This window comes from Gymnoscopelus microlampas (assembly GCF_963454915.1).
Source record: "Gymnoscopelus microlampas genome assembly, chromosome: 15".
NCBI lineage: Eukaryota > Metazoa > Chordata > Actinopteri > Myctophiformes > Myctophidae > Gymnoscopelus > Gymnoscopelus microlampas.
The window spans coordinates 8,891,259-8,912,812 of NC_139952.1; the positions used below are offsets into that span (position 1 = coordinate 8,891,259).

A 21,554-nucleotide genomic window follows, 5' to 3' on the forward strand; every position below is an offset into this window, starting at 1 on the left:
CTTATGAAAATAAATGCTGACGAGCGGGGAAGCGTCTGGGTTGCACGGGTGCGTCAGCAGGAAGAGAGATGGGTTTTTGCGGCTGACAGGTCGATGCGCCTGGTTTACATTGAGATGCATGACACAACCCAGCTTTCTCCAACCCCTGGCCCCCATGCAATCTAATCTAGCCCCGTGCATGTCTGTGTGTGTGTGTCTGTCACTGTTGCCAGGTTTCGTGAGAAATAAGCAATGAGGTCTATGAAAACAAGCTCAAAAGAAGCGATTAGGCCACATGAGCACTTAAAACATATACATTGGCTATTTGAAAATGGCCGATCTGCAAGCTCACAATGCGTCGCAAATTCTCACGATGCGACGCGTTGTGAGCTTGTAGATCTGCTATTTTCAAAAGAAAATCTTGGAAAAAAAGTGAAACATTTTGAATATATAACACAAATCTGGTATGGTGGACCCTGGCACAATATATTTTTAGATGGGGGGTCCGTAGACAAATACATATTACTTTGGGGGTTTTGGCATGAAAATGTTTGAGAACCACTGGTTTAAACGACATTAGGAAACAAGCCCAAATAAGCAACTACACCTTCGAAACAAGCCCAAAAAAACGCAAACCGCAACTAACTGATATTTACAAGCAACTTTACAGAAAAACAAGCCCAAAGTTGCTTAAAATAAGCAGACATGGCCAAACTGGTGTCTGTCTGTGCACAGCTAATTGTGGACACTGCTGGACCGATCGGCATCAAACTTTACACCCAGTAGGCCAAGGATACACCTCCACTTCCAGGCTGTTTCCGTTTTGGTCTATAACTCTTGAACCTTAGGTCTTAAAATAAAAGTTTTTCCCTGGAATCGTTGGATCATGATGCAACTCCCAATATACGCCATTTTGCATTTTTCTTTTCAAAACTACTCCCACATATTTGGCCCAAACCTCACACAAATTGGTACACATTATCTCTGGAGTCATGTGATAAACATGTATGATTAAGATTTCTCATATTCCATTCCAATTGGCTATGATTACCTTCCAAATTCCTGTCTTCCCACAAAAATATCCCTTTCTATTAAGTGTTGCTGTTTTTATGCACGTGCTGCATTGCGTCGTATAATGTCGATGCTTATCAATTTGTGTAATTAGAAAAAAAGGTAGCCTAGTCAATGTTTGCTCAACGGACACACTGTCTGTAGGCTATTTCTCCTTTTGACACTGATTAAATTCCCCTCAGCATCTCAGGTTTATTGGGAAATTGATGTGTGTTATTATAGTAAATGAAACTCTCAGTAATTATACTGTTGGTTCAATATAACCATTTATATAAAAACAGCTAGACTTTTTCCAAAGCTAACTCAACAAGGAAAAATATTTTTTTTAAGACTATGTATCATCATTTTCAATGATGCTCATTGTTATTAGATGTAAGGTGACATGCATTGCATGGGAAATTTGTTCTGTTCACTTAAAAAGAAAGGTTGTTTTTAGCTTTGTATTTTGCTTAAAAAATGATTGCATGAACTCTATGACTAAAATGACTTCAGTGAAAGTGATGAATCCCCCTCCTCACTTGGCTGACACAGTGCAATGTGAAGATAAACACTTATTATAGTCTATTGTGTTGTTGTTATTGAACATTCAGCACAGTAATTAGTTTGCCGGTTTCAGGAAAGTCAGCAAATAATGAAACCTTTTGTGTAATCCATATTACCCCCTGAAATGAATTTGATCTTGATGTATTTACTTCACGTTTCACAGTGTCGTAACTAATGGGATACTTGTAAACCTGCCAAAACGGCTAAACTGTCCTTCCTTCCTCCTGCTCTGCTTGTTCTGTGGTTTCGCATCCAGCTCATTTTCCACTGGATTCCAGGAAGAGAAGTATAGAGGACCTGACCCAAGGACCTGATCTGCCAGGGCTGGTGTGGGTGGGTGTGAGTGTGTGTGTGTGTGTGTGTGTGTGTGTGTGTGTAGATGGACCTCTATTGATCGCGCAGGGGAAATTCTGTTGCCAATGTCAGTACAGCTGTGTGTGTGTGTGTGTGTGTGTGTGTGTGTGTGTGTGTGTGTGTGTGTGTGTGTGTGTGTGTGTGTGTGTGTGTGTGTGTGTGTGTGTGTGTGTGTGTGTGTGTGTGTGTGTGTGTGTGTGTGTGTGTGTGTGACCGAGTGTCTTTCAGTGTCACTGGGTGTCCAGATCTAGATAGATTTCGATACTGGGTGTCTAGATTTAGACCCTGGATGTCAAAATCTGGACACTGGGTGTGCAGAGGCGGTCTTAGGGATCCATTTTCTGCCACAGCGCCACCTAGAGCCCCCCCCCTCAGCTGGCCGCCACTGTGGCTGATAGATTTCGATACTTGGTGTCTACATTTCAAATATTGGACGTCCAATCTGGACAACTGGTTTCTGAATCTGGATACCGGGTGTCTGGATCTGTATACTGAGTGTCTGGATCTGGCCACGGTGTCGGTGAATTTGGACACTGGGTGTGCAGTCTGTCTGGTACAGGCTTGTGCAGCGAACGGCACTCCATAGTGTGCATAAAAACCTGCCCCATCAAGTGGATGATGTGGCAGGATCGAAAACAAGATGATTCAGTAGTAAAATAGCGGGAGACATATTACATGCAGCAGAACTGTGATAAATGCAAGATGCTGTATTACTAAACAGAAGGAACAGCGGTTTACAGCTCCAATGAATGATGCATAAACTGGGGCCCTAATGGATGACATACGGTACAACTGTGTGTCACCCACCAACAGAAAATCTGGTATTTTGTGAAGCATTTCACGAGCTCCTGTCACAATAAGGTTTAGTGCATGTGTATCCTTGTGTAGACTAGAGAGCATCCTGCATATTAGATAACAGTTCCTGAAGGCACAATTGTACCTTTACAGTGTGGCGCTGCTGAACAATTGCGGGAACATTGTGTATTGATGCCCCTCTATTCATATTGATTACTCTTTATAAAAAAGCTAACAAATGTAGCAATGAACTTACTTGAGGTAAAATAGCTCACCACCACATTCACTGGGATAAACTTCATCCAAAACACATATATATATATACTAGAGTTTCGGGGGGCTACGCCCCCCTCAACCCCAGCCGCGCACGGGGCCCAGCGTGGGTGCGTGTATATTGGGGTACCCAAATCGCCGGAGTAAAAGTGTCCAAAAAGGAAAAAAAAAAAAAAAAAAAAATTGGAAAAAATGTTAATAGTGATTGTTACTTTGGTGGTCCGCGGACCCCCTGGTGGTCCGCCGACCCCTGTGAGTGTTGGGACCCCCGGGGACCCCCCTGGAACATGGCGGACCCCTTCGGCATTTTTTTTTTTTCATGCACGGTTTGCTTGTTTCTGTCGCTTGTTTTTTAAAACCTGGCAGCAAACTTGGCAACCCGACTGACATCACTGACTTATCCTTGGTATTTGTACTTCCGGGTTGCATAATGATGACATCACTGTCGAGTCCTGTGGTGTCATGAACCTAGGCAGGTTTGTTGTTTACCAGATGACCCTGGGCAGCGTGCTGTGCTGTGGCGGTGGCTGTTTGTTTTTGTGTTTGGGATGAACATGGCACGTGAAGGACGGACATATTGTGATCGAGCCATGAGTGAAGTGAAAGTAACGGCCTGGGTGGAACAAAGGAGGTACGTAAGAAGGGGGGGGGGGTTGAAGCAAAGGAGCTGTGTGTGTGCTGTTGTGGAGGACATGGGCAGAGTGCAATGGCGGCCGCTCGTGTTGTTTCGGCGAAACCCGTCGCCGTGCGGTGTCGGTGGTGTGCACGGTAAACGGTACGAAGCTGCCTCCCCTTCCGTTTTGTCCGACATTTGGTGAGTAGAATTAATTATGTTGCGCGGTGGAAAAGGTGTAGTGAGCAATGAGAGGTCCCCTACGCGACGCGTAAATTCAGCGCGGCCGCCGTGGCGAGTCAGTTGGCGACATGTGGTCTGGCGGTGCGTTGTTTATTCGATAACAGAGCTGTGGGGTGTCGCACCTAGGGTGCGGAAGTCGCTCGCCATTTATATAGTTAGATATATATATATATATATATATATATATATATATATATATATATATATATATATATATATATATATATATATATATATATATATATAATATATACTAAAGATTGTATAGTAGTAGTATAGTAGTATACAACCTTCAGTATATAAACTATTCATATATTCATATGCGCCTGTTTGCCAAGCATATTGTGTTTAATACTTTCCAAACAACTGGCAGAATGTTCTTGTGAATGTGAGGGCATGGCTGTTTATTCCACAACACCTGTGCTGTTCCAGGTTCAAATAAAGCATGAAAGCGTTAGCTTTCAAGCGTCCTATATTACACATGCTTAGCCACAATAGACCAATCCAAGCCTATTGGTCATTTCACCGTAAACCCTGTTCTCTTATATTATTATGCTTTACAGTGGGTCCTCCAGCTTATCACTAAAGCAATTCTGTAATATCATAAACGCCAAAGAACACACTACAACAGAATGACAAAAATCATATTATCGAGCATTATGCTTGTTCAATTATTTAATCAACTATGAAACAGTAATGGGAATTCACCCCATATGTACTGTATGTTGACATTGGTTGTATTTCATTGTACCTGTTTATTTTGTGTGTATGTATGTTTGTTTTTTTGGGGGGAAATGGTAAATAGGGAAGCACTTCATAAGTGTTTGAATTGTAACTGTATGTCTTTATGCTGTTCTTCATAATAAAGACATTTGAGGCCCGGAAGGCTGGCGTTGCAGTCCGGGGCTCCGGTCACCTATAGGCTGCTGCTAATGCAGCCTTACAGCGTGTCACGGGTTCGAATCCCGATCCCGACGACCTTTGCTGCGTGTCACCCCCCATCTCTCCCTCCCCATTTCCTGTCAGTCTACTGTATCTATCAATAAAGGCAGAAAAAGCCAAAGAATAAAAATATATATTTGAAACAATTGTTTAATCAACTAACTAACTAACTAACTAACTGACTAACTAACCAGTGCTAACTAACCATGTTTTGTAATAATGAAAAAAGTAACTATTAACTAAAGTTGTCAAATAATTGCAGTGGAGTAAAAGCTGAGATGTAGTGGAGTAGAAGTAAAAGTAGGCCTACTTACTTTACACCACTGTAAAACTAACTAACTAACTACTAAACCAAGAAATTTAGAATAGCTGCTCTACTTGGCTGACGGATGTTCACTGCATTTTCTTATGGTCAATTCTGTTCAGCGGCCACGTGGGGGCGTCGCAGGCCCTGATTGGAGCGGCTCCTGCTTGACGGTGTGAAAGTAGTGGATCCTGTCTCTGTCGCAGGAGGAGAAAACATAAAGGCTCTTTTTGAATTCAAATCCTTCGTCCTGACGGCAGCTTCACACACTAACGTCCACCGTCCGTTGGTGTGGAGGATCTGAGCCGAACTGAACCGTAGTGGACTGTGTGTGGACTGGAGGGATTTATAACAATGAATGGACGTTGAGAGTATCAGAGGAACTTGGATTTTTGGTCCTGTTTGGTGAACGAGGTGGAACTTGTGTTCATGTTCCATAAACATCTCAACATGTATTCATCCTCCTTCCTACTGATGGAGACCCTGTTACTGTTACTGTACGTGCTGAGGATCCAAGCTGACACCATGGAGGCGACAACAGGTAAACTAGTGGTGTAAAAAGTACTCAAATGTTTTACTTAAGTAAAAGTATCAATACTATACATGCAGAAATACTCTGTACAAGTCTGTTTTTTAGAATTTACTCGAGTAAAAGTACAAAAGTGTTGTCAAAATATACGTACTAAAAGTAAAAGTACTATTAAGCAGAATGAAGAATGAAGGCTTTGAAAATTGCCGATCTGCAAGCTCACCGTTTTGCATTTGTGAGCTTGTAGATGTGCTATTTTCAAATAACCAAAGTATGTATATAGGGCTGCTGGAGTGGCTAAATGTATGTTTTGTAATAATAATCCAAATCTACAGCTAATAACTAGTGGAGTAAAAATACAATATTTGTCTCTTGAGATGGAGATGTAGTAGAAGTAGCCTACTGAAAATTGGAAATAATCCATTAAGTTAAAATACCTCAAAATGTACTTACAGTACTTTTTGACAGTAAATTTACTCAGTCACTTTATAACATAAATAATACTGTAGTTTTAACTATGTTCAATAAAACGACAGTGTTATTTATCATGGCACATGTTAATTGTATTTGTTGTTAAAGTTTGAAGCGTGTGTTTTTGTGGTGTAAACTTTGACTGTTGTGTTGGTGTTGTTGGTAATTAATTAATTAACGACACCTGTCAGTGTGTTAACGACATACTGTACTTATACACAGGCGACAGGCGTGCGTTGCGAATTGATGTGGGGGTAATTATGACACCTGTCAATTGTGTACCTTAACTGCAGCGGTTCTCAACCTGTGGGTCGGGACCCCGAGGGGGTCCCCACATGACTTTGGAGGGGTCCCCAGATGTCAGTGAATTGACAATTGGGGCTTTTAAGACCTCTTTGAATACCTGAAAAGAAAGAAAGAAAAGAAAAAGACCATTACTGCATCAAAAGTAATCAACAAACCATACTATAAAGACTGGTTAAACATTGGCCAAAATGTCAAAAAAAATATAGAAACTGCTATTTTCACTATTTATCTGTGGGTGTGGTCAAACTAGTCAAACGAGTCAAACTAAATTGAATGCCTCAACTCCTACAATTCCAAGTGCTTATCAGGGTGGGGGGTCCACAGTTCAAATATGATTATTTTGGGGGGTCACGGCCTGAAAAGGTTGAGAACCATGCCTTATGTGCTCACTGGAGGAAGTGGAGAGAATGTGGTCGCGTGAGTGGTGGAAAAGTGGAGATATTTGATTAAAAACGTTTTTTTCTGCCATAACTTTCAAATGGATATAAAACTATGGCAAGAGCTGACCCTAGGTCGCAGAAATTAATTATTGGGTGTGTCGCTACAGTAGCCTATACACACGCAGCTGGCTACGAATTATAACGATGCTGCCATGAGTCCCCTCTGGCTGTGATATTTAATAATACATGAAATGTATGTAATATGGTAATATCGCATTCTATGGCTGTGTGTATGGAATACATGAAATGTATGACTGACACATACATTTACACACACACATACACGCACACACACACACGCACGCGCGCGCGCGCGCGCGCGCACACACACACACACACACACACACACACACACACACACACACACACACACACACACACACACACACACTCATGTATTGCAGTGGTTCTCAAAGTTTTTTTAATTTCAAGGACCCCATAACTCTCTGAGAGTGGAATAAAAATGGTTCCATTTGTAGAAATGTCCAGACTGCTGGTTCTCTTTCCCCTGGAGAAGGCAGAGCAGAGCTGGCCATGAGGAAGGTAGATGCCAACTCATTCATTCTCCTGTCCCTGACCTTTGATGATGGTGCATTCTGCTAACAGTCTGGGTGTAAACTATACGTCCCAGGCTGGCAGCTCAGTCCTTTTGATGTGATGTTTTAACCATCCTCTGTAGAGCCTTGACTTGTGGTCGTGAGTAGAGCATCTTTCATACTCATACTGCTTCATAGCCCTGGTTCAGAGCGTTAGTGAGTTCTCTCTAACGCCCTGGAAGACCCCTCGCTCTGCGCATGTACAAGGAATTCCACTGCCCTGCCAGCGCTCAAGAGTAGTGAAAATAAACAAAATTAATGGTAAGTTCAAATCCCCAGATCTGTAGAGGGCACTGTGGAGTAAATACAAATAATGTCCGTCTCGCTGACATATTTTATTTTCTGCCCAAAAAGTGTATTTTACAGAGTAGGTGGGGTGCGTTTAGGCGTGCGGGGTTGGAGAATAGACATTCAACAACACAAAACAGCCTTTGCTTCGGTGAGTAGTGAAATGGTTTAGTTTATTTTCACTACTCTTGAACGCTGGCAGGGCAGTGGAATTCCTTGTACATGGCCAGAGCGAGGGGTCTTCCAGAGCGTTAGAGGGAACTCACTAACGCTCTGAACCAGAGCTAAGCTTCAGTGAGCCATTGTCTTGCCACCTTTATTAATCACAATGACACTTTGGTAGAGGTTTGGGTTGTGTTGTTACCTTGCTGTGATGTAACTCCAGATATTGGCGAGACATCTTGCTCTGTTGCTCCATTGATTAGACACTGATAATCCAAAATAGTCTCCTCATTGACTTACATTGCACGTTGAAATAAGTCACTCTTTTGGCACATAAACGAACACAAGCAAAGCAGATTTTTCTAATATAGTTAACATGACAAAATCCAGTATGGCTTTTAGGTAGGGATGGGTATCGTTAGGATTTTTACGAGTCCGGTTCCGGTTCCGGTTCTGCTTATCGGTTCCGGTTCTTAACGGTTCCATATTTCGGTTCCAAAATGGTAAAAGAAATAAGAGGTCAAATGTCTATTTAATAGGGATGCTCCGAATGGAAAATACTTGCCCAAAAACTAATATAGGAAACACTTGGCCGACGGCCGAATACCAAATGGCCTTAAAGTATTATTTTAAAAATATATATATGCATTTTTTAAAACATTTTGTTGTACCATTGCTGTCATGGCTATGCCTCTCTTGTAGAGCTACATGATTATGGCAAAACCCTCATATCATAACTATAATGGGTCCATATTGAGATCAGTTATTTAAAACGTATTTATTTATTGTGTAGAATTATTTATTTACTAATGTGTAGTAATAAAATACAATGTCTCAAAACATTGAATAGCCTAACAAAAGGCAATATACTGTAATGTCTGCAGTTGCATTATTGCACACAGCCAAAATGCATTAATAATATTAGGCCATTCCTTCCTTTTGGAGAAGTCACTTAAGTTTCATTTCAGACAGACAGACAGACAGACAGACAGACAGACAGACAGACAGACAGACAGAGACACACACACACACACACACACACACACACGCACACGCACACGCGCGCACACACACACACACACACACACACACACACACACACACACACACACACACACACACACACACACACACACACACACACACACACACACACAATCAAGGAGAAGCGTTTACAGCTGGTGTTATTGTTTTGCTCTGCGCAGGCTGAGGCTCTTAACTAGCGCTGGTTATTCTGTTAATGTTACACCCTCTGACATGGATTCTAGTTTTCAAGGTGACAACAGCAACGTTTGGTTACAAAGTTTGCAGGGCAGGCTAATTCCTTCCTCACTACTTCAGTTGAGAGACGGACATGGTGGTGTCACTGAGGGGGAGAGGGGAGCGGGGAGTGGAGAGGGAGGGATGCGTGTGCGGGGAGGAATGTGGCTCAGGGAGATGCAGCAGCTCCGCAACTGATGTATACTTCTCCATACAGTGGTGTTTTACCGGATTTGTGATTTTGTGCTGCCTTTGTTTTAACGGCTTTTAGCGCGTCTAGGAACCGATATGCAGAACCGAAATTACATATTGGTTATGGGTACCCGGTACCGACAATTTCTTTATCGGTTCCTGCTTGGAACCGAATTTCGGTACCCAACCCTACTTTTAGGTCTATTTAACTCTCTTGGAATTGTAACAAATATAATTAATGTCTCAGAGAAGAAAACATAATGTTACAGTAATCCCTGGAATTCATAGACCCAAGTTTAATAAAGTTTAAATTCTCCTTACTTTGCCTGTGGCAAATAATGCATTCTAGAATATCCTTTACTGAAAGAGCTTTGAGGCCTGAAACTAAAGCGTAGTCTTTTGAGAAATGCATCGGTTCTTTTGTGGAATATGATTTGAAAACGTTTCATATTTGGCCTGTAATCACACCCAAAACAACTTGACAGGGCCCTGTCAAGTTGTTTTGAGTTGTTTTGAGTAAAAAAAGACACATACACAGCTTTGACTTTTATCTCAAGAATATTTGGGGACTCCTGTGAATGTCGTAACTAATAATTATGATATAAATACTCTTCACAGGGTATCTATTACACTGCTGCTACCAACACCATTATTAGACTGAGAGCAGTTGTCAACAGACCACAGAACCACTCCCTGTTTTCTGAGATCAATATCTTCGACTTAACTCATTGAGTGCCATTAACGTGTTTCATGTGTTTTAGTGCTATGGTGCAACGTGCCATTAACGAGTTTCACATGTTTTTGAAAAAAATGAAAAACTAAATAAATTTGCAGCTCCATCCACTCCTTGTTTAACTTAACTGAAAAGGCCTATATCTCGCTTCCTAAGCACTTTTTTTTTACTTTGAAAAAATAAAATAATAAAAATCGTAATGGCCAGAAATAGATATTAATTTGGGCACTCAATGAGTTAATACACCTGACGAGGACAGCAGATGAGAAGACATATTATACTCTCCCCTGCCACAATGGTCTATTCGTATGGAGGCAAATTATGCTTCTAATGTAGGAATAATGTTGTGTTACTGGTTTCGGAGAGTTCAAATCTACAAGATCTGCAAGTAGCCAATCTACAGCAATGCGTTGGCGTCAGCTATTTTTGTTGAATGTTTTCCACAGAATAGGGATGATCTTCTTTAATGGAGGCAAATGCTTCAGTAATGTAGTCATGTTGGAAAATGTTATAACTGGTTTTGGAGCGTTGTGTATTTGACTGTGCGTTGCACACATAATGTGGCGTAAGCTCAAGTCCATAGTTTGACCTCCACAGTGCTTGAGTTGCTTTGCTGGACTGAAATCCAGTGTGTTTGATGAAGTGCAACATGCAGTCCTGTTAGCCGGGCTGTGAAGAGCTGTGGAGAGAGAAGGTCATTTAATCTTAGAATGAACCCACATCTCCCACTCTGAAAAGCACTCACATGCTGCAGCAAGAAAGAAGATTCACATGCAAAAGAACACACACACACACACACACACACACACACACACACACACACACACACACACACACACACACACACACACACACACACACACACACACACAGTCAGACAGACAGACAGACAGACAGACAGACAGACAGACAGACAGACAGACAGACAGACAGACAGACAGACAGACAGACAGACAGACAGACAGACAGACAGACAGACAGACAGACAGACAGACAGACAGACAGACACACACACACACACACACACACACACACACACACACACACACACACACACACACACACACACACACACACACACACACACACACACACACACACACACACACACACACACAGTGGTACACAGTAAAAATCAAATGGACCTGAAAAGTTTCCATTTAATTGTATACTCAATAGTTAAATCTGGTCTTCTGTGTGCTGCAGTGTAGGAATACCCTGATAATAAGAAAATGGCACAGACATGCACAACCATTTCTTCTGGGTTACAAGGATGTAAATGGGGGGTGTACATTAAAGGACACTAGGGATAGTGATGGAAGATGGCTGTGTTAGAAGGTGATTGTTTCATAGAATGATTTAGCATTATGGTTATTAGTCAATATGGTTATTGGTCATTATGTTCGTGATAACAAAAATGCTTTGGAATTACGCTACCTGATCATTTGTTATTTAAGGAACAGGTACCCTTAAATAACCTGCATCCATCTTTGTAAATGTAAAAGCTACTTTAACTAAAAACTACCACTTAACTCAATTCATTTCAAATACAAGCTCACAACTATTCTCTCTATAATTTCTTACCAGAATAATTTAATTAACAAAACAGCTTCTGTTAGTTAATGTTGTCCTGCATTATGCTAAAGAAAAACACAATTAAACTCAAATCAAGTACAATGATCAACGGCACACCCACACAAAGTTTGAATAAAAACTTCTCACATTAGCATACCTTGATGAGATGGATTGCATAATGTTGAATTATGCTGAAGTGCACTCTGCACATTCTAAAATATATGTTTCGGTCAGCAACACACACACACACACACACACACACACACACACACACACACACATTTTTCAGCCTTTGATTCAAGCACTTTGAGCGATTGAGTCAGTGAGAGTAAAGCAGCCTGTCAGAGCTAGGAGTCCATACATTTATTCTATTATGTATATTTGATGGCTTTTAAGGAATGTTTATTGCTTTGACTGTTAGGCCCAAGTTGACTAACTCAGTTTGTTGTTTAGATGTGGCCTAATATGTTTGTTGATCAAGCAAGCGACAACAGTATGTCAAGGCATCCAAAAGAATTAAAAAAATGGGGAAATGACGAAGTTCCCAGTTCTACAAATAGCCAATGCACTTTGACAGCTTCACTGCTTTTTTTGTATATTTCTATTTCCATCTATCAAAAAGCATTTTCTCTACAATCAATGTGGGTCGAGTCTGGGGCCATGACAGTGGCTGTTTTGCTACTAAAGTCTATTTCCTGGGAGAGAACCAGACTGTCATTGTGGTCAGGAACATGGAGAAATGCCTCTGACAGGCTGCATTGTCTCTGTCAAAGCTGAGTCCTGCTACTTTACAGGAGCCTCAGTGACATAACAGCACTGTGCCCATGTCCCTAGATCCAAACAGTGACATAGTGGAGAGAGACGGACGAAAGGGATGTCCTGGTTTTATGAACTGAAAATGCTGTTTTAAGTTAATTACGTCGTAGTTTGTTATATTGTGTGCATTGTTGAGTAAACATAGCCTAATAATGGCTTGGTCTCCCCGTCCATTCTTTAGCGGTTAATAGCATGTCAGGCATGCAGTTTGTGAACGAAGCCTCACAAATCGCGATGTGATGAACGAATCGTGAACTTCAGTGCCTTTTTAAGTGTCATGTCCGTTCTCTGCAACAGCAAGATTACACCAGGCACTCACTGTAAGTGACGTTGTGGCTTGAGCAGTGATTGGTCTACTCTACTGGAGTAGGGACATGTAGACAAACCTAGATGGTTGGTAATGGTATAGATAGTGCAGGTGCCATACATACTGTACATGGGCAGAAGCTGTATTTGAAACCTGGTACTGTTGGTAACAATGAGCGCGTCTTCACAACGTTCTGCTGATGATGCTGATTAGCCTGGACCGCTACTTGCCCGTCGTGTCACACAGTCTTGTGTCTTACCTGTCACGTTGTTAATGGACCTGACAGCCTTCGCCAGATCGCCTTGGTCCTGGCCCTGCGGGTTCTGGCCGGGGCTTCCTGGGATCCGTCAGCTGTCACTTCAGCTCCAGGTGGTAGAAAATGTGTTGCTTCTTCGCTCAACAGCAACAAATCATTACTGAGCAGATGGAATTACGCCAACAGGCAACACCCTGCCTGTCAGAAGGTCTCTCAACATTTTTCCAGAAGCTTGAGTTAATTTGCTTTGTTTTTAGACATGCTCACTTACCCCGGCATTGGTAATTAAGTGGCACCTGCCTGGCTTTGCAGGCGTCGCCAACATCATTAGTGCCCACCGCTACCTCAGCGTCTCATGTCACCTCACATAGCACAGTGATGGCCCAGCCCTTCGTTTATGTTCCAGTCTTAAGCTCTGTATAATGACGCACTACTGAGTGCAGAAATATAATAGAACCACTGAATTGTGAAGGAGGACAAGAAAGAAGAAGATGGGGGAAAAAAATAACCTCCCTGTAGGAGGCACAAATCAACTGCCTCTGAAGTCAACTGCTCTAAAAGCACTGGCTTATCCCTCTTCTGAGGTTGGCGTCCGTGACAGATATGCAGAGCGCTGCTAAACGTATGAACGCAGAGCGCTGGCTGGGCTACACTTGCTGCAGCAGCAACACAAGAACGGGGAGCTGAAAAGTGTCCAGACTTTTGAACTGTGTGAGATATGTGTGTGTGTAGACATCAGACAGCCAAAGCTTCACTTTCCACCAAGTTTTATTCTTTCTTAGGAAGTCCTCAGAGTAGGAAATCAAACTTGCCTCCCCTACATGGCTCTCTGCTCCATCGTACCACCTGTCACATATTCTGCATATAGCACTCTTTGTGACAATGCCTCTTTGAGACCAACCGCACCATAGCAGCCGGTCTCAGTGCAGTCAAACCACAGAAATACATATCAGTATATGGCTCTAAAAGTCTGAATGCATTGGGTTTAAGTTTGATTTTCATGTACTATTTTAAACATTCTCAACAGAGAAAACGGCAGACAGAAAACACTACTCATTCTATATAACCTATCTGAAAGATATTCTAACCTTTGCTAATCATCAATCAGATTTAGCCCCTTGTGGGGAACGTCAGGTAGGATTGATGATGTTGAATCCTGTTTTATTGTAAAGCCTAAATGCAGGCTTGTTTATTATGGACGAGATGGAAACGGCGGTGACATATGCAGGCTCAGGTCTGCTCTGCTGTGATGCCTGCCTGTCCATTTAGTGGAGCTCAGGGCTCACTCTGTCATCCGCTGCTACCATTACCTCCCAGATTTGTCACCCCGCCGCTGACAGGCATCCATGAATAATCTTTATGAATATTCCTCCATTATTTGTGGTTGGTTATGTTTACTCTCCTGAGCTCAGCCAATTGTCCCAGCTATTTACCGGCCGTGAAACGCATGGTCAGGCCTGTCTCGTGTGAAGGATGACTGCTGACAGTGCCAAGTCGAGACATCGGCAGCGGAGAGACAATCCCGCCGGTCCGCAAAATGCCATCCGGCGGGGCAAAGACCGTAGGGACAGAATGCTGCAGCCTGCTAGGTCAGGATTCCCTGAAGTGATGATTTTGAGCAGTGCTCAAGCAGGTGTCACTTTGGTTTATGATGACATAGCATGGAATAATGACCTGGAATTAAGTACATTTCTTCCCATCCCCTTCCACAGCTTCAGGGGTAAATAATGTCACGCCAAAAGCTATTTCTTTCTTTTCAGTTCTTCTCCCTCCTTCCTCTCTGTTCTGCCTCTCTGGTATTTCTCTCACCAAGCCCACAGCAAGTTTTTTACCAAACTCCCCAGTGTCGTTAATGCAGAAGGTCATCAGTGTAGTGAGACAAACTGAGACTATACACTGAGTTCTTCCCACTGTGATGAGGTTTTATAAAACACAAATCAGCAATATGGAGTCAGACCCTGGCTGTCTAGGTCCCTTTGCAGCTGTAGATATCACACTTTAATAAGCATGTGTTAAAATGTATCAAACCTTTGAGCCTCAGAGCGTCTCCATGGCGCACTAGAGATACAGTATTAAAAGTTTTGATTTGGGGACCTTGAAAGTAAAAAAAAACCAGGGCTTTGCGTCCGTCTGCAGATTCTGCAAGGTCTCTGTGGTGTCTCCTGCTGCCCGCCCTGCCGTGTCGAGATGAGTCGTGATCCCCCTTTGTGCACAGCATGGGGGCGCGGATATGCATTTTTTTTTTCAGTTTAGAAAACCAGAATTTCACTTTCTCTTTTTTGTCTCTGTTTGCGTGTTGATGGGCCTGTTACGAGGCCTGTGTCTGTGGTTTACAGACAGCTTGTCTCTTTTGGCCAAATGGAATTGATCTTCATAAATACCCCACCTATAGGGCATAGCAGTGGCGGTCATTTTCTGGTTCCGCTTCAAAATAGTCAATGCATTTTTCCCATTGACATTTCCAAAAATATTTATATCAATTATTTTAAGCCTAGAATCAAGCCATCCAGGGTCCTGGTGAATCAACCATAAAACGTTTGATTCTGTGAAAAAACTTTTTTGAAAACGGCAAAACAAAGGGTATTTATTAAATATAGTATATCATATAATTAAATATAAAATAAAATATAATCACAGAAAAAAAGTTGTAATGGTCATGAATCACCAGGACCCTGGATGGCTTGATTCTAGGCTTAAATTAATTGCTATAAATATTTTTGGAAATGTCAATGGGAAACTGCAACACAAGAAAAACTGAAAAACAAAGAAAGCGGCAGTGCCACAGCCTCATGTTTATATACGAATGTGGTTGGCTCTCGAGACACCGATAATGTGCTCATTAGTATGAGTTTACCTTTTAACACTTTCCCACAACCCCTTGCACGTGTTTGCCCTTTGGTCTCATAGACAAACGAGTGGAGAGTGAAGTTTGAGGGATGAATCCTGATTGCACGGACACGCATCGTCCCTTCCACTCTCGAACCCTCCCACAGAGGTTGGAGCCCTCATGTCCTGTGAACCCGGACATATAAATGCAAAAAAGGCTCACATTCGTGAGCAGGGAACCGGCACACATCATGTCCTGCATGGGTAATGAATGAGCCACCAGCGGCCACAGCGTTTTTTGCATTCATGGTAGAATGTGCTCGGATGATTGGACATGTACCGTATGCCTCTAAGGCCCTCGTTTTGTTTTCATGAGACGTATTACCGCTGGGGTGCTGAGTGTGATGTTGTGATTTTTATGAGCTTGTGGTTGGAGGAGCCCCTGAATCAATCGTTTTGATAAGTAGACCCCTAAGTGTAGGTTCAGCATCCTGTGTTAAGAGAGAGGGTATTGGGTGGGCGGGCTTAGGGCTATCGATTTCATTAGAGGAAGGAAGCTGTCGGGAAACAGCATGGAAATCAGCTGGTGGTCCTACCCCCCACTCATTTCTGCAACTCTCTAATTCACTTTTCCTCACCACTTCCTCCCCTCCCTCTCCTCAGCTCAGAGTTTCATTCTGAACTGAAAGTGAATCTTGGTCCCCAGATCAGCCTTCTTCTTAACATGTCATGGCCCTGTGGCCTCCTGGGTCTCCAACCCTAATCTCAGCATCAATGAGCAGATGGTGTTGTGACCCAGGTCTGTGAGAGTGAACAAAATGTAGAGAGAGAGAGAAAGAGAACACGATGCAAAGAGAGATGAGAGAGATAGAGAGAGGGAATGAGCCCAGACAGAGATGATGATGCAGGGATAACCCCAGCAGGCATTAACAACAGCAGGCGGGTCTACTTTGTTGCCCTTGTGTAAAAACCTGGCCAGTTGGCATATGTTGTTGTGTGAGATCTTTAAGCACAGGCTCTGGACCATTGACCTAGAAAAGTGATGAGAGCAGCAGAAAGCTTCCTGCTAACTCAATCAAAAGATTGCATTGGTTGCTTTTTTTGTTCATTCTCCTCTCTCGTTTATTTAGTATTTTGCACTCAGCGCTCGTTTTCCACTATTTATGTGCATTTATGAAGCTGAAAAGAAATCCTTCCTCTGCAGTGGAAATAGCAGCTCCATAGAGACTGTGTAGGCAAGTTCTTTGTGTCACACACACACACACACACACACACACACACACACACACGCACACGCACACGCACACCACTCCAGGAGCGTCATCGGCTTCTCTTTGGAGAGGAGGAGGAAGACAGGATAAGAGGCATCAAAGCCCATGCGGTACACGTACCAGCCACTCGGCCGCAGGCACCCCTCTTGTCTGGTAGCTCAGTCAGTAGAGATCTTGCTCTTTAGACCACAAGGTTCTGGGTTCGATCCCGGGCACCGGCAACTCAGTGTATGAGTAGCACGGCTTGGGTGCGGCAAGACACGTGGTTGACACACCGACAATAAGCGTCTCCGACCTACTTACTTACTTAATTGCGTTGGAGAAACACACACGGCTTCCTTTGCCTCTAGGAATGCAGCACCTCTGTCAAGGTACCTTCAACACACTGGCATCCTAATGGGGTAAAGGGTACCTTGAACACACTGGCATCATAATGGTTTACAGGGTACAGGGCACTTTAACAACAAATATGTTCTAGGACCACTACAGAAAATTACACATGAACATTTCATATCTAAGACACTACCACTGACTATCCCTCCAACAAACACACTGCCCGGTGCCAGCACGGTCTAACTGGGTTTCACCTGTTGTAGTTCATCAATTGACCTTAATTATGTTGCCATTTCAAAATGCTACGGAGAACACCCTATTTGAAGTCATTGTCCTCATAACTCGTCTTAATATGAAAAACAAAATCAGTGGCATGTGAAATCCTGTGTAGTGTGTGTGTGGGGTGTTGTAGCAAGAACTTGGAGGGGGAAGGAGGGTTTCTTTCTAGCTGATTAGGCAGCTGAAATCATCCTTTGTGAAGTCTCGTTGAGGGAAGGCTTCTGGGTTCATCAGTGGTGGATTTGTGGTTCTGGTTTCAGGGTGTGGGTCCATTGAAGGGTGAGACCTGCCAGCTCCCGGATTAATTCCGGTACAGTGACTATCTACTCCGGTGCCGGGGCTACGCCGCAGGATTTAAACCGTGTCAGCTTTCGTAGAGAGACGAGAGCAGGGAAGCAAGACCACCCCCCCACCATCCCACACCCCCTCATTATCACAGAGAAGGAGGGACGGAAGTAGAGAAAAGTGAGATGAACTGACAGCATGAAGAGGAGAGGACAATATGATGGAGCAGAAAGTTGTAATGGGCACTGGAGGGACTGGGTGAAGCTGTGAAGGATGGGGGTCAGGTGGGGTTAATGGGGGGGTGAAGCATAGAGAGGTTGTTGTCCTGCAGTGTGTACACAGGGGAGCCACTGTCCCCAGCTGCATGGTCCCTGTGGCAGAGCTCCGTCTGTGGGACTATCTGTCCCCAGTTGAATGGTCCCTGTGGCCGAGCTTCGTCTGTGAGACTATCTGTATCAGAGCACAGAGAGAGAGAGAGAGGGTCCCACACAGAGAAAGAAAGAGACAGACAGACAGACAGAGAGACAGACAGACAGACAGACAGACAGACAGACAGACAGACAGACAGACAGACAGACAGACAGACAGACAGACGCATGCATGCACACACACACACACACACACACACACACACACACACACACACACACACACACACACACACACACACACACACACACACACACACACTCTAAAGACATGCAGCAACTTCTTCGTTAATGTGCAATACGACTCAAGACTATATTTTAGAAACCGTTAGATCCCAAGGTAATGCACACATCACGTTTGATTTGCCTTTGTTTATTACTGCTCTCTGTTGATGTGAAGTCAAGTTTGACGACATCACATGCTTTTAATGGGGACTGAAATACTCCCTGTGTGAAAAGGATATCCTTTCTGATTTTTTTTTACGAGGATAGAGAAAGGCAGAGAAGAAAGAGAACACGTGAGTGAGAGAGGGAGAGCGAGAGAACAACCTATTTATTTTCATGGCCCGTCGCCTTGATCTTCTTTCTCATCTTAGAAATACTGTAGGGAGGCAGTTCACTTTTCTAAACCACGTGTGTGTGTGTGTATGCGTGCGCCCGCATACACGCTGTAACTATATGTGTCTATATGTTCAGTTAATTGACCCTCTTGTGATTCTGGGTTGAGCTCAGCTCAGCTATTCTAGGACATCAGTGTCCTGAAAATCTCATCTTAAATATAAAGTTTCAGGCGGTAGCAGGCGGTGCATGGAGGGGACATCATCCACGTCTGCTGTCTCGCTCCAGGGTTAGTCATGATGAATGGAGGAAGTCCAGAGAACTGAGAGTTTTCCAGATCTATATGATGACCTTGCATCGTGCAAGAGCTTGATTGATGTATTGTGTGGATTTGAACCCTCACCTCAGGACACAGCAGGTTGCAGCAGCGTGTTGAAAGTTTCAGTCTGCAGCTAACCTCAGTCATTAGTGTCTCTGTTAACTTTCAAATAACTCAATGCCATGTTCTGAATTGTGGTCTTTCTGGGGCGACTGTTAGGTGGATGGTGTTTCTCTTTGTATGCGTGTTAAGGTGGTCCCATGCTGGACCTCAGAGGGCGGGGAATGGCCGGTTGGATTTGGAACTATAGGCTTGCATCCCGTCCTTCCATCTGTCCGTCTGAAGCATGTTGGAGCATGTCTCCTATATCACAAGGGACAAGGCCTAGGACGACCTGATTTGTTATATCTTGGGCAGGCGGTGTGTCGCATACCAACAGTAGAGCACCGTGACCGTGAAAACCCAATCACACCACTGCTCGGTCCAGTTTGGACTACGGATCACCGCACAATACAATAGTTCTTGTCACACAAATAAGAGGTTGAACTTGTTAGAGTGAGGCTTATGGGACCACCCCAGCCCCCCATGGTCAGTGTGTTCACTGGGTGAATGTCCACTATAACTTGAGTGGTTCAGCAATGTGAGGATTATATCAAACAAAACAGAAAATTATGAATGTTAAAGTATCGTAACACTACCCATACCTAATCACCTAATATCCAAAAACGATACTTTGATTTCAAATCTATTGCACAGAATGAATAGGCCTGTAGGATTCGACTGAACTAAACTGCTTTTGCTTTAGATGCAAGTGTTCTCGTTATCTATTGCTGATGGCTGAGTATCAGATAATTGTTGTAAAGGATGTTAATTACAGAACTGTCTTGGCAGATCATGTCCCTCACTTTGTTGAGTGGTGAGTGGAAAATTAGAAAATTGTTAATCAAGTTGTTAACAAACCACCCATGAATCATTTTATTCTAAGGAGACCTAGGTGTGTTGCATGTTGTCAGCCTGTAGTTGACATGTTCACAAATACATTACCTACTTTCTCAATAGCTACTTATATTATAATCTCTCCCAAGAGTCTGGAGGAAGGTGCTTCATTCCTTTAAGTAGGCTCCAGAGATAGAACCCAGCAGCAATCCCACCAATTCCTATTTCTGCCTGAAGGGGGCGAACCTCCTTTCTCTCCTAGGTGCTCTTGTGAATTTGTCCTGAGAGAACTACTTTCTCTGAGGAATGACTTTCTCACAGGGGACCAGTAGGTGTATTTGTGGAAGCGATCTGTTCAACTTGAAGAATGTCTCCTGAGTGTCTACTCTCTTGTTTACCTCCAAGATGAACGAAGTGGTATTGTCGTCTAATTATCCTGAGTGCTTAAATGACCCAACGTCTCTCTTTGTCTGTAGTGGATTTAGTCCTCTAGTTTCTGTGGTGTGTGTGTGTGTGTGTGTGTGTGTGTGTGTGTGTGTGTGTGTGTGTGTGTGTGTGTGTGTGTGTGTGTGTGTGTGTGTGTGTGTGTGTGTGTGTGTGTGTGTGTGTGTGTGTGTGTGTGTGTGTGTGTGCGTGCGTGCGTGCGTGCGTGCGTGCGTGCGTGCGTGCGCGTGTGTGCGCGCTTCCATTTGTACACATGCTGTCATACCTAGGCATCTCATGCTAGAAAATGTAATGTCATGTCATGCTCCTAATTCAAAACTTAATGCAAAATCAGAGTGATACTAATGAATCCCCTGAATTGTTTAATTGTTAAATTTACAATACACTGATTAGGGGTTGTGGAATATGAAATTACCTACATGACAACATGAAATTAGCTGAAAATGTTATTTCTCATCTGTAAAACAGCCGCTGGTAGCATAAATAACACATGTAGTCAAAGTGTTGACTCCTCACACTGTGACTGTGCACATTAGCACTACTGACTGACTGACATGTGACTGACTTTAAAGCCACACACATGCGTAATCACACATGCCATATCAGCTGTGCTGTAATCCAGTACCAGACACTACCTTACACCTCTATAGTGGCCGTCAGTCAGCTTCCCCACTGCTGTGCTGTGGCCATGAAGTGACAGAGGATGAATGTGTAAGGAGCTGTGATGCTGAGCCAGAGTGACAGTGACAGTGTGATGAGGGGGACATACACCATGCAAACACACTGTAATATATTACCTGTCCTTTCAGCACGACTATGACACAATA

General features: G+C 43.2%; 1 protein-coding gene across 1 annotated transcript in view; it reads left to right on the forward strand.

Moving 5' to 3' along the window:
- Nucleotides 1-5,567: 5,567 nt before the first annotated feature.
- The window catches only part of LOC311061635 (receptor-type tyrosine-protein phosphatase U-like), a gene marked incomplete at both ends in the record, with an annotated part of 164,373 nt that continues 148,386 nt past the window's right edge, over nt 5,568-21,554 (forward strand). Inside the window, one exon of the mRNA XM_084080326.1 lies at nt 5,568-5,658. Within this exon, the coding sequence (XP_083936452.1) occupies nt 5,568-5,658 (91 nt within the window). The remainder of the gene's footprint in view (nt 5,659-21,554) is intronic.